This window comes from Molothrus aeneus, chromosome 2 (genome assembly GCF_037042795.1).
Source record: "Molothrus aeneus isolate 106 chromosome 2, BPBGC_Maene_1.0, whole genome shotgun sequence".
Classification (NCBI taxonomy): Eukaryota; Metazoa; Chordata; class Aves; order Passeriformes; family Icteridae; genus Molothrus; species Molothrus aeneus.
In genome coordinates this window covers 40,817,507-40,836,068 of record NC_089647.1, presented here as the reverse complement: position 1 = coordinate 40,836,068, position 18,562 = coordinate 40,817,507, and the positions used below count along the sequence as shown (strand labels likewise).

Genomic DNA, 18,562 nt, shown 5'->3' with positions numbered 1-18,562 from the left:
ATTTATAAAATCAATAATGAAAAGATAATTAAAAAATGATCAAGACTAATCAGGAAGGTGTAATGGGCACAATCAGGATTTGGAATCACATTTAAGGAAAAAGATGATTCAACTGAAATGCCTAACTAGAAATAATCAACATTTTTATAATAATGTACAATATAGAAATACAGACACTGTATTTTGGATGTGATTTGACTAGAAGTTTGAGTATGCAAAACATACTTCATTATTAAGAATTTCTCCAAACACAACTATATTACATATTTGACATTAAAGAAATAAAATGAGACAACCAGTAGCTATTATCATAATAAAAATTTAACATCATTTACTGCTTATGGACACAATCAAGTATCTACTGCAAAGCTGTGGCTTAATAATCTTTCTCTCTCTTACAATAAATAACTGTTAAAAACTATAAATGAGTCCTTCACAGTAGCTTTCATAAAAATGACTAATCCAAATGTACCATTTTGTCAGTAGTTTGACAAATGAGAAAGGAAGATTACTATCATGGTAATGCAGCAAATATAATGCAACACATTAGTCAATAACTGACTGGAGTACTATGTGGAAATAAAAACTTCTGGAATATGCTTGGTTGAAAATCATCTGTTACTATTAACACTAATTTCATCCTGTTACCTCTGCATTATGACTTTGTATGGGAGGTGCACTCCACACAGAAGTTCAAACTCTAATCTCAGACTTCCACTAAAAATAAATCATATTTTTAAGGAAAATTGCATGCAGTTTGGTCACAACCAAATGAAAGTAGAAGTTGCAAACAGTAATGTACTCTTGAAGCTTACAAACACACTGAATCACCACAAATGATGGTTTTTTTAATACTAAAGGCTATAATAGTCAGAAAAAAGAGAGATGGGACTAAGTTGAACTCCAGTTATATGACAAATTAACATCTGAACATGCATTATCACTTGTTGCTATACATATTTATATTTTTTTCTGTTTTGTACTTTAAACTTTTTTAGAAGGAAAGGATAAAGAAAAAATAAGTATTAGCCAAAAGAAACTGTTTGCATAACAAGAATCTTATTAATACTTCAGAGACATTTATTTGACAGTTTCTTTAGAAAAAGAAATGCCTAGAAGACACATGGCACTCAAATCTTTCTTCTGAATCTGACAGTCAACATAAATGTTGACAAAAATCTTGGTATCCCATTGGACAAGATGTGTTAATCAAGATCAAAACCAACAGCTTTCTACTTCTTGCCTGGAGGCAACAAAGATCTGTCCTTTCTAAAGTAGTCTTCCTCTCTTTCAGGTTCTCACAGTTTTCTCTCTATGTATCCAACACAGATAAGGAATCTGTTTCCTTAAATACTAATTAATTTAGATAAATTACTTTTATTTGTCTTTGTATTACCTTAAATACACCACTTCTGTCAATCAAAGTATATATAGATTTATCTGAACTAAAAATTAACCTCTTTACTGTCACAATGTGGATAGACACCTTCTCTTATGTCCCCTTGAAAACTTTGAGAATGCAGATCTTTTCATTAATTTCTTCCAAGACTAGACAGCTATGAATTTCTACATTACTTTTATCAGAAATGCTTCACTTATGTCTTGATGGGCACCTCCCTACCAGATTAAAGAGCGAGTCTTGATTTAAATGTAAAGTGTCACCTGGGTAAAAAAAGTCTTTTTCCCCCACAGCTCACCATAAAGGCTAATGACTAAGACGTAAACTTCTTGTGAAGTAACTAACAATATTATCACATTATTCCTTGATCTTTAGATTTTTATATACCTTTTCACACATCTGAAATCCTTTTGGACCTGTGTTTGTAAAGGTCTACTGTATTGGAATTTACATAATATACTGTGTCACTGAATACCAGCACACTGAGTAAAAAATGACTCTTTAAAATTACCTGTATAGCAAGTGCTCGAGCTACAAGACTTCTAAGATATTGCAAAGGATCTTCTGGACCTTCCCACTTGCTTTGCCATGTGACAGGACACTGAAATAAAAACATATACACTGAAAGTATCAAATCAACTGTGATTTCATTTTAAGTTAGCAACCTGAATAAAAATAAATAACCTGGAGATCAAATATATCTACAAAAAGAAAGGCAACACCAGCAATATAATGATCAAGAACATACAACCTCAAACAGAAAGTCGGTTTTCCTGCTAATTCTTTGTGTGACCCAGCCACAGTGTTAATGGAGAACTTGCAAGAACATCTGCTATTCAATAAGGAAACATCAGTTGGTTCCATAAATATTTCCAAAAAGCCTAAGAGCATTATGTCTTGGGAAGTCACAATGTCATCTTTCAACTGCAGGCAGTTTCCCACTCTTCCACTGTAGCCTCCTCAGCCTTCAAAATGCAGTTGTGTGGCTCTTGATGAAGAGAATCTGGTACAATTCCTCTGCATGATTATTTTCTCATCATCTTAGAGCTTTTGCAGAGCAACACCTGAGAAAAAAAGTTCTGCAAGACTTCCCCATATAAAATTTTCATTGACTTCAAAAAGAAAGGCTTAAAAGGGCCTCTGTTAAATTTCATCCTTATAAGGATAGAAACACTAATTTTACCTACTCCACAGGAATCTAAAGCACACTGAAAGTGACTGAAAGATTCTCCTACTTATAAGAAAGAGAATTAATGTAAATCAGTACCTGTGGAATATTGTACACTACTGAAGATGCTAAGCAGAATCAACAGTTTATACTGTTTAATATTTACAGCTGCATTTTCCAGTAAGTTCCCATTCTAATAGAATATGTATTGAACAGGTATTCAAAATCTGATCCCAGAAGTTTGCAAAAAAGGTGTCTTCCAAAGTAAATACTCTGTATTTACATTTTATAGATAAAAACCAAAACATAACTAGATTCAAGGACACTAATTAAAAATTAATTCAATAAACTAGAATATATAGAACACAATTAATAAAGGACAGTTAACTGCATGGGGTTTTTCCTAATTAGGATTTTTTAAAAATTATTTTTTATTTGAGACCTTGCATTTTCGCAGCCTCTTCTACTAGATATGCATTTACAAGCAGCTCATCAATCTATCACTTACAAGGCATTTGCCTAATGCTGTTAGTATATCAGTCTAAATTACTTTAAAGAAATTGCTTAGCTAATTGTTATTATGCAAGTGTATCTCAGATGTGCTTATGCTCTTTTTGGCTGGGGTGGAGTTAATTTTCTTCACAGTAGATAGTATGGGGCTAACATACCAATTTTACATAAATACAGCACATTGCTGAACCTTTACAAGTCATACATTTATTGAATTTTACATTCCTATTCATAATCCAGCAGTTTCTTTAGGTGCTATAATCTTAAAAGAGCTACAATCCTAGTGGGTTTAAAATATAGCTTCTGAAAAATAATCCTTTACTACATAAAACATGAAAACACTAAACAAGAAGAGTGTATAGAAAACACATGAAGAAAATCATTTTAGGATGACAAATTGAGTGAGGTTTAGCTGCAATGCCAAGAATGTGGCATTAGTCTCTCTGGAAGGCTGCTGAAAAAACTGCTATATGGTCACAATCCAATGAAGTGATCCATGTCAAGGAAAGTGGGTAGGTAAGCAGATGAAATGACAGAAGCACTGGCCAACACATCGGGAAGCACTGAACTGATGCTTGTGAGAGGTTAAAATGCACAGAATTTTTAAGAAACTTTTTGAGGCACTGATCAGCTTCACAGCTCCTGCCAGTTCCAACAGAAGAGCGCAGCTAAAGCACACAAGCCATGCTCTCTTGCTCAGTAACAATAAATATAACTGTAAGAGCTAAAGAATGGCCATTACACATATCCCTTCCATTCACTATGACTTGGACTTAGTGCCAGTTTCTACCACATAGTCAAAACACGTTTTAAAAGGCAATGAGATTGCTAACAAGAAAACTTAATTTAGTCTGACCATACAGCAATTTTGCTAAAAAATGCTGTCTTGTGAATCTGAAATGACAACAAATTTAATTATTGTTTTGATTAGAATTTGATTTATCAATAAATGCATAACAATCATCTTTTCAACAGTACTTGTTTGTCACATGAAGATAAACAGGATGTTAATAGGAATTATTGTTCATTGCAGAAGCAATCTCATTATCTATGCATTAGCATTGACAGAATTTATCAGCTGCTGGAGGCAAAACAAAACCAGAGTTTCATGTCACATCAATGTTTGACTACCTTTTAACTCAATTATCTAGATATTAATGATAGAGCATGTAAATTTGCTGTCACTAATTGTACCAGTTTATAAACATGCCCAGTGTGATGCCAAAAAAGATGAAGAAAGTACATATAATTCTGACTGATTTCTTCTATCTCAAGAATATAAGGTGAGATGATAGGTTGGTATGACAGGCACAGCTTTTCTGGTGAGGTATGGCAATACTCCATACTGAATAAATGCAAAGAGAACTATTATTACAATTTAAATTTTAAGAAAGAATAAAAACTAAGTAAGGGGACACATTTACATATTCTACTGGCTAATGTATTTGACTTATCTAGCATGACTTGGTATTTGAAATTGAAATAGTATTCCACAACTTCTAAACTTATTGGATTTGTCTTTTAGAGAAAGCTTGATAAGAAAGTAATACATTCAGAAGATTCTGCAAATACTTCTGAAAAATTTTACAGAAAATCAGGTTTTGTTTTAGAGTTTCTATGTTTAAAAGAACTCCATTTTAGAGTCTTTATCAATAAAAAAATTTAGCACATGAAAATGACTATTAGTTCAGTTTTCTTGGGTTTTTTCAATGCTTATTATAATGTATATTCATTACAAAATTACTTACCTTCTGGTTTAACAGAGCACTTGCTAGCCTTTGTACTTCAGAACTGAGCAGTGAGGTGCCTCTGATGACTTTACTTAAAGAAGCAAGTGACTGATGGATGCTCTGCACAAGGCGAATGGCATTGAACTGTTCCAGGGTAATGAATGATAAGATTGGAGATCCTTGTTGTTCTGCAGGAGGAGACACCTTCTGGTGGATCAGGTTAGAATTCTAAGAAAAAACGTGGGATATCCAGTTAATAAACTCAGGGAGACTATGGTGTTGTGCAACATATAATTTATTTAATTTGTGATACTTCATATGACCTTGTTAGCTTTGAATAGTAGTGATATCATCCCTTTTCTGACACTGAATTATAACTATAGTGATACTTTCAGTACTGTCTGTGACATGTTCAATAAAGGCAGCACTCTTCTGAAACAAGTCTGTCTACCCAGTTACTTCAAAAGTTCTTGAATTGCTGAAAAATCTTCACTTAGCTGAGTCATTGCTTTTAGTATTAGTGTAATGTGTTAATATAAAAAGCAGTAGCGTACTCAGCACAACAAGATTTTACTAGGTACTGTAAACTATGCTGCCAGTTCTTGCTTCCTGAGACTAGTTCAACATGGAATTGAATTAAATACTATAAATACAAAATAAACATCATTTTATGTGTAAATCTTGAGTAACTTAGACTCTGAGAAGTACTGCTGCTCTTACATTGCCTTTTTACTACTTACTTCCCTTCCATTAAAGCCACTGAAAACCCAAATTTATTCAATAATTTCAAGAGATGGTGCAATTTTTCAAACGTTAATTCATATGCAACTTATTACATAAATATATTTTTGCATGTGTTTGGAAACTACCAAACTGTAATGTGGCAAGATGCTGCAAAGAATTCCAGTTATAAAATTAAAAACCTTTTAGAAAATTCTATAAGGCACAAATGCAAAAAGTAAACCCTAGCCTATGGGAAAAAATGTTTTGCTATTTCAATTTCTAGTAATTTAGGAAAGATAAAATCAGATTTTATTTTCTCTAAAATATGTTTTTTAAAATAACAAGTTTTGATTATTTTTCAGGTTAAATAAATTTCTGAATTGTCACATGGCAACTTGCTTTTCAGAGGCCACAGGATATTTACCTCTATAATCTTCCCAGGCACTATGTATTTCTCAGAATATTTACATTTTTAATTTCAAGCTCATATTCCACTCAGCTACCAAGCTAAAATATGAGAAAAGCTAAATGAATGAGCAATACTTTGGCTTATGACTTACCAACAAAAAAACTAAGGATAAAGTTTTCCACTGTTAAAAAGGTATACAAGAAAGTTACTGATCAAAGTGCCAAAGCATGTAGTATTTACAATTGTTGTGCTTTGCATTTTTTCTTTGCATGCATTCAAAAATCACAGTACCAGTTTCACATCAGTTTTTCTGAGATCATATTTTTGCTGAGGATATGTTCATTGTAATACAAAACTAGCATAAACTAGCTGATAATTTCTTATTGACGTGTTTAATTGCACAAAATAAAGAAAACCCAAGACATTCCACCTTGGAGGCTTTGCTCAATCTTTGACACTCTCATAATTCACAAAGGCTTGTTGAAAAAGAAGTCCTCTAAGTTCCTCAATGTTGTCCTTTACTATAAGAGTCTCCTATGAATTTCAGATTCATTTCATCACTCTTTCTAGTGTTTTCCCTTGAGAATTTGTTGAAACAACCCATCTGTCATTTCCATAGGAAAATTAAACATGAATACCAATATCATCTTATACATTTAATGTCCTATTACATTCTCTTAAAACCCATTATGTATATAACTCACATCAGCTTTTAAAATATGTGTATGCTCATGACCTGCTTGGGAATTCAGACGAAGAACTGCTGAAGTACTGGGTGTTTTTCCTAATCATAAAAACTGAAGGTAGATTCTAATCTTTAATATTAAATACTGTATTTTGCTACCAATATTAATCAGGTGTATTTTCAGATGTTGATAATTTTCCCTCTTTCAGTTCTGTATGTGTTGCTATCTTAGTATAAGACTTCATAAAGTCTCACCTAAACTGTCCCAGAGCTTTACTTTGTTACCTTCTTAAATGCAAGCTTTTGCAAACTCCAGTATGTTCTGAAAACTGCCTCCTCAGAAATGTAACAAATGCAATGAAAATAAACTCATATACCTTTACTAGTTCTGTATTTGATTCAAAATGCAATTTTGGTGGTGGTGGTGATGGGTTTTAGAAATCTCCATTGCCCTTTTGATGTACCTGGTTTGCCTCCTCCTTCGAGACTCTCTGCTTATTTTTTTTAGATATTAGCCTCTCACTGTTTTTCACATGGTTTTCATCATTGAAAATAAAATAAAGAATGACCTTATATTTCTGTTTCACTGATTTTCCTTCATGGAAAAGACCCTGTTGTTTTTTTAAAGCTGAGATAGCTAATGAGGTATCAGGCACGTGGTGTGAATCTTGGGCACTGTTCTGCACAGTGCCAGGAATTGGACTTCAAACTAAGTGGCAGGTTCATGAGAGTTTAATTAATTTGGTAAGTGTCAAGCTGTTATTAAATCATGCTGCAAAACACTGTAAAAGCAGTTTTAGGACAGTATTCATTACAAGGATGTTTTCAATCACAAGAGTTAATATGTATGTTTTCAAATGAGGCTAATATAGGTGAAAAGGTCATAACATTCTGCATTAGTTCAGAATGGCTTTGCTTTTCTAATTTCAACACAGATGCACAATAATTTGAAGCACATTTTAAGTATCTATTTAATTTAAATAAAATTCAATTAAAAATTTCAGAGTCTGAATTCTGGCCAGACTAATAATCAGTGGATGAAGGAGAGGCAACTGCCATGATTCTGTTCTTATAGATAGATAATGAATAATAAACCTCCCAGTTCAACAGTTTCAGGATATCTGAATAATTGGTAGCAACAATTAACAGGGTTTTGCATCATGTATGATCTGAGAGAAAAAATGAAGCCCTGAAAATTACCAGAAATATTTCTGAAAAAGCAACAACATGTAAGTCCTTGCTACCCTATTAATATAGAAGAATCATATCCCATTCAGAAATGTCTGAACTGAAAAAAAACTAACATTTCCAAAGCATATCTGCCATTTTTGCTGTTTCGCCACAAAGAATGTTATAGGCTCTGAAAACTGAACAAAAATAACTCCTATTCACAGAACCACAAAACAGCTGAAGGTTGGAAGGAATCTCTGGAGATTGCCAGGTGTTCAAAGCTACAGCAGGTTGCCCAGACCTGTATCCAGTCTCCATCCAAGCGTATGACCCGTTGCAGCTTATCCACATAGACTCCAGTCAAGTGCCAGGGGAAGTGCGGAGCATATGAAGCTCCAAGGGGTCATAGTCTGAGGGCCAGACTAACCTCAGCAGACTTTCCACAATGTCCCACAGCTGAGCCCCTGGAAGGCAGCAAAACTTCCTAAACAACAGATGAGGTCAGACAATGGGAGCATCCTTCTCCCAGCTGCAGGGAATTGCTCACTGCCTTTCCTTACCACTTCCTCACGACACTTCTGTGTGGATCAGGTTTAGTTGGCTTTGGAGTTTCATTAAGAGTGCAAAGAGAAAAATATGTCCACACTGTGAGATTATGATCAATCATTGAGATGTAAATTCTACAGGATATACCTATGTCAAATGGTAAACTTTGTTGAATTTCAGAATTTTCAGTACATAGATGTACAACAACTGTTTTCAAGGTATTTTTAAAATAATCCTTTTTTAATTAATCCTTGACTTACACACTCAACATGGGAATAAAATTGTTCAAAACAACTTAATCTTTGTCTACATATCAACAAATTTCTGGGAGTCTTTTTGCCTCTGGAATAATTTTTTTTTTTACAGACTTCAGGAATACTTTTTTTTAAATTTTACTTCTTCATATATGGGAAACAGTATTAGTTTCATATTTTCTGCCCATTCATGCATAAATAAAATAATTTATGATTATTAACTTAAGCAGCAATTCAACTATCTTCTTCATTCCAATTACCACGTCTTTAAAAATTCTGCAAACAAAGATGATGCCTTCATTGAACTATCAATCTAGAATGAGAATGTAGTACTGCATGCAATGTCTGTAAAATATTAAAGATGTCCAGGTTTTTTCAAAGCTGGAAGCAATTACTGGTTTAACAGATAATGAAAACTAATTTTGATAAAAATATTATTATTCAAATTTTTTTTGAAACACCCAAGAAAATGTCCCCCACACAAAAAATAAAACCTATAAAAGGTTTTATCCTTTCATAAGATATAAAAGGATAAAAGCCATCCTATTCTAAAGGATATATTCAAAAGATTAATTTAATTATCTGCTATTGGCATAAAACCTTTAGAAAATCAAAGAAACTTCAAGATAATATGGAATCCTTGAATGTTTTGGGTTGAAAAGGACCCTAAAGATAATCTAGTTCCAGCCCTCCTGAACAGGCAGCGATACCTTCCATAGACCAGGCTTTTCATTTAACCTGGCTTTGAATATTTCAGGGATGGAGCATCCATTAGCTCTCTGGGAAACCTGTACCAGAGCCTTACCACCCTCTCAGGAAAGAATTTCCTAATATCTAACCTAGACCTACCCACTTAGCATGGATTAGATGAGAATTCAATGAGATGCTTCAAAATGTAATGGTATATTCTAATGTACCTCATGTCACTTCTATGTATGTGGTTATTTGAGTAAGGGAAAGGTTTTTCCCATTACAGTGTGGGTGTGTACCAGACATAGTTTTAGGCCACAACATCTTTGATCTATTACTTGATCATTGAGGAGACAAAATAATGGCCTAATGTTCAAGTGGGCACCTAGCATGAGGTGGGAGAGATCCTTCCCAAGCGTGCATAGTGTCTGCATTCACACACATCATATCTAAATGTATGCCTGGAATAATAATTCAATGGGTGGAAACCAAGCTTTACAAAATAAGTTAAAAAACACCAACAAACTGAACTAAGCAAGACTAACAAAGGAACTTAAAGGGAGTGATACTGGATACTGCAGAGGGGATTTTCATGAACTTCAGTTTAAAGCTAACATCATATTTCAACACTATTAATACTTCATTGTATTTGAAATCATTAAACATTACCTTGTGAATATCAGATAAATGAAGAGACTAAATAAAAATCTAAAGTGCATTAGCATTTTTCTTGGAAACACACAAAGGATGCTAGTCTTATGTTTTGAGTGTGGTCTCACCTCCACATGGAGAAAAAAGGTGATTGTCTATTGTATCACATACAGACTTCACAGCTAATTATGCACCTAACCTTGTATTTTCTATCTCAAATGCATTTAATTTAGTTTTTCTCTTCTGATGTTTCAACACTTGAGATAATTTGTTAGACTATATTTTAATGTATTTACCAGAAAAAAAGTCATCTTTTCAAATTAGGTACAGTCCTACCTGATTAAGCTTCTTCCATAGGTTGAGAACAGGAGAAAGTTCTGTTGACCATATTTCTCTGTCAAATTTGCAGCCAGCAGTTACTGACCTACTCAGGATCCGAAGCTGTGAAATGACCTGAGTGATGAGAATACAAATGCATTCTTGAAGAAAGATAAACAAACTTCTTTTAGCACAAAAATGCCATACACTACATACAATAGTAAATACTCCTCAATTTATCTATGAACTATCCTTTCCTGCATACTTAATTACTGATCATGGTCTGATCAAAACAGAAACAATATCCATATTCAAGAACAAAACATACCTGAACTTCATTCATATTAAACCTAAAAAAAGCCCTACATATTTTCTTATCATAGTAATTGTCTTTGTCCAATTAAAATTTAAAAACTAATGAGGTGCATAATTAAGTAAAAAGCCTCTTTTCCACAAAATTTAGGGACAAAACTTGAACTCTGCCTTTAACTAGGTTCAAGCTCTGCCTTTAACTAGGCTCAAGCTCTGCCTTTAACTAGGCTCCATCTGTAACTAAAAATTTAAGGGGAAACAAACTCCCAAAGTATGTTACTAAATACATACAATAACTATCACACACCGAAACTTAAGACAATTATAATAAAATTCAATCTGATCTGACCGGGATCTCTTATTTACATATTCATGCCACCTCAACCTCTTTAAATGCTTAAGTATTAAAAAAACAAAGCATGAAGTTAAAAAATAACTGCAAACCTTCCAGAAAGGAGGGGAGCTTCTAGTTCATTAGGTACAACTGCCTTTTAATGTTAGCAACCCTAGTAAGTTTACAAATCAACTGATAAAATACATACACACATTTGGAACAAAGACCACTGAAATTAAAATTCTTCAGTGATATTGCAGTCTGTCTCTTAAACTGTATATAAACCCCCTGGTATTTTTGAGGCATTTTCATTAAATTTTAGTTATTTTTCACAGAGTATTTTTTGCAAGGCATGTTAGAGAACAACTTATTAATTCTCTCCTATTTCACTTGACAATAAAGAATTAAGCTTCATAGCAAAAATGTATTAATCATTCAGAAGGTCTGCACTATTTAATTGTAACACAGACGGAGGGAGAAAGTCAAGTTGTTTTTCTGCTGGGATTTGACTTATTTTCTAGTCTTGAAAGATGTGCAATGATGAAGTGCTTTCTTTTGTTTTTCATTTTCTTTCACTGAAGCAAACCTCTCCTTCCTATTTATCAGCCTTGATAGGGACTGTGAAGCACTACAAGATGATAGTACACCCAACCATCATTTTAACTTCTATAACCGAGCTCTGACCATGAGACTGTGGTTTAAAATCCTGAAAAAAGAATTTAAGGGCAGTAGTAGAATCACAATCTCAGAATGTAGGAGAGTAGATTTCAGTTTAGTCAGGGATCTTTTTAGCAGGAAGCAGTTGGCAACTGTTTTGGAGAGCAAAGAGGGGCCAAGAGAGCTGGTCAATCCTCAAGAAAAAAATTCTCAAGGCACAAAACCAGTTCTTTCTGATGCAGAGGAAACAAGCATGATAAGCAAGTCAAAGAACAATCATGACAGAAGATCATCATGGATGTAAAGGAAGTTAGTGACCTCAAATCCTAGAATATGCTGAGTTGGAAGGCATCCACAGGGATAACTGAAGTCCAACTCTTGGCTCTGCACAGGACATCCCCAAGAGTCAAACCAGGTGTTTTCTGAATTCTGTCAGGCTGGGGCTGTGACCACTTCCACTGGGGAGCCTGTCCAGTGCCCAACCACCCCCTGATTGAAGAACCTTTTCCTGACAGACAACCTAAACCTCCCCTGACACAGCTTCAGGCCATTCCCTCAGGTCCTGTCACTGGTCAGCACAGAGCAGAAATCAGTGCCTGCCCCTCCTCTTCCCCTTGCAAGGAAGCTGAAAGCTGTAGTGAAGTCCCCCACAGAAAATGGCCACAAGGATGGACTACCCAGCAGGGGTAGAAAGGCATTGCTCAGTTGTGTTGGGGTCAGGTAAGGAAAGCCAAACCTCATCTGGGTTTAAAAGCAGCAGTGTATGCAAAGGCCTAAGAGGGCTTCTGGCAGTATTCTGGTAGCTAAAATGAAAATACGAGCTACTGCTCTTTATAGCTTCAGTTACATAAAATAACATTTTACCCTCTCATACTCATAACTTAATTTTAAACTTTCATAATCCTTTGTGTGCCCCAGCTATTGTGTATATCAAAAAAGATTCTTGTTTAATTTAGCAAAAAATTGATTTCTCTGATGAATGTTTTGATCATAGTATCTTTATCATTCCAGCTATTCTTCCTCATTTTCACTCTGCACATATGCAAATGTTCTGACAAGCAATACAGATAATAAACACACATTTGTGCCTTCCAGATATCATTCTTTTAGCTATAGTTTTGTATCTTTTAATTTGTTTTTGGGTAGTTGCCTGCCATCATTTGCTAAGCAATAAAACATTTATATGAAATACACTTTAACTGGTAATTCAGTATGTAGTATTTCATATAAACTTGCATATAGTGCATACTATAAAGCTGAAAAATGTTTATATGATTGCTTTGTGAATATGGGGGATTGAAAACATTAACTCTGGTATTCATTTTCAAAGTGCCTTTAGAGGTACAAACATGTATCTCCATACAGCTGAAATGAGTTTGAGAAGTAGTGACTGCAAGATCAAGTAATTAAAGTATTTTTCTATCTCTACTATACAGTGTTAGCTGTCTGTTTCTAATTATCTAATTATAAAATTTGCCAATATAGTTTAAATAGGAAATACAGTACCTATTCTTTATTTGAATTATTTTTTTCCTTCAGTGTGCCTATATGTGTTTCTGCTTTGTGTATGTCATCAAAGTAGTTCAAAAATATTGGGTTATCATTATCAAAATTTAAACACTTAAATTAAAGGTACAGAACCATAAGAAACCAAGTCTTAACTCTCTGTGTTCTGGAGTACTGTAACATACAATGATCTTCATTGATCATTGTAATATTTGATCTTCATCAAATGTTCATGTAACATCTTTAACTCTTTACAGTTCATCCAATTTCTTTTCTCAGGTATAGCAGGCATGATGGTAGCATACTTTACTCCTAAAGTTTCCATGACAGCACAGTTTTCAATTCACTGTAATTTTTTTTTAAATTTATGGGTTGGGCTGAAACTTTTTGTACTGGTAGCTCTTTCAGCCTCAATATTTTATTTTTTTTTCAAAATTTTAACCTAGAATAATCATTCACATTCAAGACACAGATGAAAACACATTTGATTCATGTCAAAAGAGTCAGGATAACCTCACCTTTGAACTGCTTCAACACCCCAAACTTTTGCTAATGGGCTGCAAATTTGATGGCAGGACATCTGTTCGAATTCAGGAAAGAATTACAGATTGTAAAATAGTAACACATATTACTATTTAAGTATGATTACAAGTTTGATATTAGAACTTGAATGGTGCAAGTATTTCATTCTCACAAATCCCAGTGAAGTTCCTTACAGTATTGACTAGTCTATACTACTTTGAATCAGCTAAAGCTTGAGAAAATGTTTACTTTGTTCTCTCAAATCAGTCTCTATCTGGTTGTTATGAAAATGAAAAGGGAAATGTATTTTTTTAAATAGGATCACAGAAGAATTAACACTGGAAAGAAGCCAGAGAGGTCTCTAGTCTAATCTCCTATTGGAAGCATGATGAGCTTTAAAACCAGACTAGGTTGCTCAGGGCTTTATCTGGTTTTGAAAAATCTCAAATACAGAGACTGAAGAACCTCTCTGGATGACCTCTTCCACTGCTTTACCACCCTAATAATTAAAAGGTTTCCCTTAATATCAAATCTGGACCTTTCTTGTTTTGGTTTATGTCCTGTAAAAATAAGAGTCAAATGAGACTGGGACAAAGAATGTGTTAATACTGGGAAGGACCAGAATAAAACCATGAGTGGGATATATCACGCTATTAGAATTCTCAGGTGGATCACAGAAGTGTCCAAAGGATTGTGGTTTGTTTGCAATTGCTCCACTTAAGTATTTTCACCTCCAGGCAACAGAAATAAGTTTTGATTTGGAAGGGAAACTGGATTTAAAAGAAAAAGGACTATCAGGAATACATTTCAGGGGATTATATGAAAACTAAAACACAGGACAGGAATAAACACATAGACTAGATAAGTACCTAGAAGGAAGGAGACCTTGGTTCAGATGACAAAGGGAATATGATTAGGAATCTGTGTTTAAGAAGATGAAACAACTCTTGGGTTGAAAGAGGGCACTGTACAGTCACATTAGGCAAGCACAAACTCACCCTTACCTAAAGCTTACTTAAAACTTACTCCAATATTATCACCTTAGCCTTAGCCTCCCTAAATAATCAGTAGACAGATCTTAAGTGGGATAACTTCATTTGAAAGGTTCTCTTATTGAGCACATAGGAAAACTAAGTTCTTTACATAGGTACCTCAGATAGATGGGTCTATGCCATGGAAATTAGAATGAGGCTTTTAATTTAATTTCCTGGAAACCTAGCTACAAAACTTGAGAAGAATTTTCTCTCAATGTAATATATATACAATAGCATCAGGTCAGCCTATAATCAACTCTATATTAAGCTTGCCTTAAACATGATGTTTCTACGAGCACATAATGAGATCAGAAGTGACCAGCACAGATGCATACATCCAGGTCTGTGGAATCCTATCCTTTGCACTCTAACCCAGGTACGTACTTATAGTATTAAGTGAACTGAAAATTCAATCACAGATGTATAATACAGGGTACTCAAAGTAAGAGTACTTTTACAACACCTAACCTTTGAATGTTCTCCTTTGTTATTGCAATGTATTCTTTTTACATATTATACACTAAAAGCTCTTACATGTTGTGCTAGTTCACACCAAATGCAAATCTGAATGTTCTGAATAATGAGAAGAGTGAAAAAAAATCTACCACTAGGCAGGAAAACAGTACCTTCATTAAAAATATGAGAGGGATAGGAAAAAAGAGATAATAAAAATATAAAAGCAATCACCAAAAATGGTCTATTTAAAGAGGGGCAAGGAGATTATTCAGAATCACAATTCTTGGTAGAATCTGTCTGTTTTAAGTAAGGCTAACTAATCACAATAGTATTTATATAAAAAAATTCAATAGAGCAATTTATTTGTGAACAATAACTCTAATACTGATGAACAGACTAGAGAAAATGCTACCAAGTATTTTCTCTATTCTTAGTAGAAAATTCATGCACTGTATGAGTTATCAGCAGAGAAAAATACAAATTGCATATATTAAGAAAGGTGGGGTTGTCAAACTAAGAATGTCAATATTTATTTACCAAGATATAAATTACTTGTGTATCTCAGCTTTTTAATCTATTACACATTTTTGGGTGCATCTACAGACATATGCTGCTATGATATTGACCAGCACATTAGAGTAGAAAACATGTGTATCTAGAGAAACTATGCAAGATAATGAACAAAATGGAAAGCTATAAAGATAATAAATGTTCCCACACAACTTCCTATGAGACTACTAAAAAATTCATGTTTTACCGGAAAATTAAAATTCATGGAAACAAATAAAAATGAGGAAATGTTCAGATTTTAACTTTTCCTTCTCTGAAACTTAGACAAGACATTTCTAGGAACAAAAATCTATTTCTGTTCTTTACTCATGCACAAGATGAAGAAAAAGTCTTGCTTTCAGTCATTCACACTACTGCAAAAAATGCTATTTCACAAATACAATAATAAATGCAGACTTACATCTAAGACTTGTATTAAGTTAAGAATCAAATCAAATTTTATACACATTATTAGGACTTGAAAAAGAGGAAAGTAATACAGTCAAAAATATCTTGTGAAATTCTGACAGTGAATTAAAAAAATCAGATCATTTCTGAACTCAGTATGATTACTGTTCTAAGAATTCAAAGCCGGCAAGATTTGCTAGTCAGATAACTGCTATTTTTTCAAGATTATGGAACATATAAAAAAGAATTTTTATTTTTGTACCAAAATCACACAAAGTCGTCTGTGTAAATCTACAGATGTCAAAGCAGATACTCTACTGCCATCTACCAGTTTTAAAAGGATGTAGTATTAGCACAGAACCCATTTCTACACTCAATTTCTCCGAATGAAACAATATATCCCTTTACACAGCTGTTTAAGGAGATATTTCTGGTTTTATATGACTTTAGAGCTCAAAGTAAAATATGAAGCTATAGCTTAATTACTTTGGTAAATACTGTGAAAGTATTAATTAGTGTAGGGCAACTGTGTCTTTACTGTGTCACAAGAGGGAGCAGGTTTCTGTGTGACATCCCTTCTGCCAGAACTACGTGCTTCCATCCTGTTCTCACAGCTGGGCTGCTGTTCCCTCATTGCTGAGAACGCAGCCTAAGACTCAGCTGGCATTGAAACCTCTCTGACTTTCAGTCCCTGCCTGAAAGTGTCCCTTACCCCCTCTGCAGGAACAGGATCCATGGATGCTGTTAGGATGAAGGTACTTAAATGGCACTTGTAAGCAAATCATTCCTACTGCATGTGGATCAGTAAGAGACAGTGTAGGTCTATGCATGCTCTTTTCTTGTTCCATCAGGGCCACCTCAAAGCTGCACTTTCACTCATTAAGGATCTGAAGTAGGGCTGGACTCTCTACAACAGATACCTGCCTTCTCAATCAAATACAAAGTAAACGTGGCAAAGACATTAACCACACCTCTATCTTCCTTTATACAGAAAAGGATCATGTATCATATACCTTTGACAACAGGAAGACCTTCTGTATAGCAGGGCTTCAGGGGAGGAAGGAAGAAAGTCAGCAGCATGCTGTAGATGGACAGCCCAAGCCCAAGATGAACCTTCTCCTAAAGAATAACTAAGAGCTTTACTTCATAGAGGTCGACAGGATACCCATTACCTGGAGACCATGAAGCTAAAAGGAGTGCCAGAAGAGGTGGCTGACCTTAACTAATCACACACCCTGACAAAATTTAAGGAGACTGGAAAATGGCAGCTTCTTTTTTGAAGAGAAAAAACTTCTCATATGCAGAGCACCACAAATATATTTTCATATACGCAGCAACAGTCCTATGAGAATTAATAATGTTATTTGAAGCATTACATTGATTCACTAAATTGGTAAAGAGATGTTTTCTACCTCTTGTTGTTAGAGCACAGTACTGTGGCTTCCACTCCATTAATGGCACAGCACATTTCTTTCATGCATCACCACAGGTGTATTCAAAATATGCCCCATATATCAAAATTCCTTTTAAGTACTCAGATCTCTCAGTTGCAGGGTAATAAATACAGGTTGACATTACTCATCAATTTCTACTAGAGGCTGTTAGTCATGTATTTGTGATGCGGGATGTAATAAATGTCAGCAATTAAATGCTCTGAACAATTGAAAGGTTATATAATTGCTAAATTATTTTAGGAAAATAAATTCATGTTCATCTGGAATCTATAGTAATAACATAAGATTTTCAATAATAATACAAACAGCTTTTCAATAATGAAAATACTTTTCAATAATTATACACATATTACTCTATGTGGCATAATTAGAATTATGGAGGAACAGTAAATATAAAATTCATGCTCTGAGTCCTGCTGAGCTGGATTATGAAAGAGAAAATTGTGTCTGTTGATAAACAATCAAGAAGCTACAGCTATCATTACAGCTGCACCTTGAAAAAAAATCACACCCCACAGCCCACCTATTCTATATACAGTAGAAGTTCTGCAGTCAGATGTATGACTGCAATATTGGGTGGACATACCCTAACTTTTTTTTAATCTTACTTGGGTAATGACAACTGTGGATTTTTGGTGTACAAACTCAAGCATGATCCTGCAATTTGAGAGTTGCCAGTGTCCTAATACACCCTCCCTTACATCTTCTGCATCTTGCTCTCAGAAACAAGGCAAAAAGCATCACTGGAACCATATATCTGATTAGTTTTAGTAAGACAGAGAGCAGTTTTAACCGAAGTAAAAGGATATGCAAGGAATAGCAGGAAGAGATACAGAATCAGCCAGTGACTTGCTGAAAATAAAAGCACATCAGAAACCAAGTAAAAAACAAAAAAAGAATTGTAAAAAGCTGTTTTATTGAAGTGAGTGAGATCATTGCAATTACATTTAATGAGGCAAAATTTGCTACATGTTTCCTGACCTTGATTTGTACCTTGTCTACTTTACTAGATTGCTCTACACTGTTCTTCATTATTAGTTTAATATTAATTTTAGCTTGAGAAATATCCATCACATA

The 18,562-nt window shown here is 34.2% G+C and overlaps 1 protein-coding gene across 1 annotated transcript in view; it reads right to left on the bottom strand.

Moving 5' to 3' along the window:
• DYNC2H1 (dynein cytoplasmic 2 heavy chain 1) overlaps positions 1 to 18,562 on the bottom strand; it is a 143,023-nt gene that overhangs the window by 23,880 nt on the left and 100,581 nt on the right. Inside the window, exons 83-85 of the mRNA XM_066544741.1 lie at positions 10,272 to 10,388; positions 4,826 to 5,035; positions 1,911 to 2,000 (exon numbers count right to left, since the gene is read on the bottom strand). Coding sequence (XP_066400838.1) covers positions 1,911 to 2,000; positions 4,826 to 5,035; positions 10,272 to 10,388 — 417 coding nt within the window. The remainder of the gene's footprint in view (positions 1 to 1,910; positions 2,001 to 4,825; positions 5,036 to 10,271; positions 10,389 to 18,562) is intronic.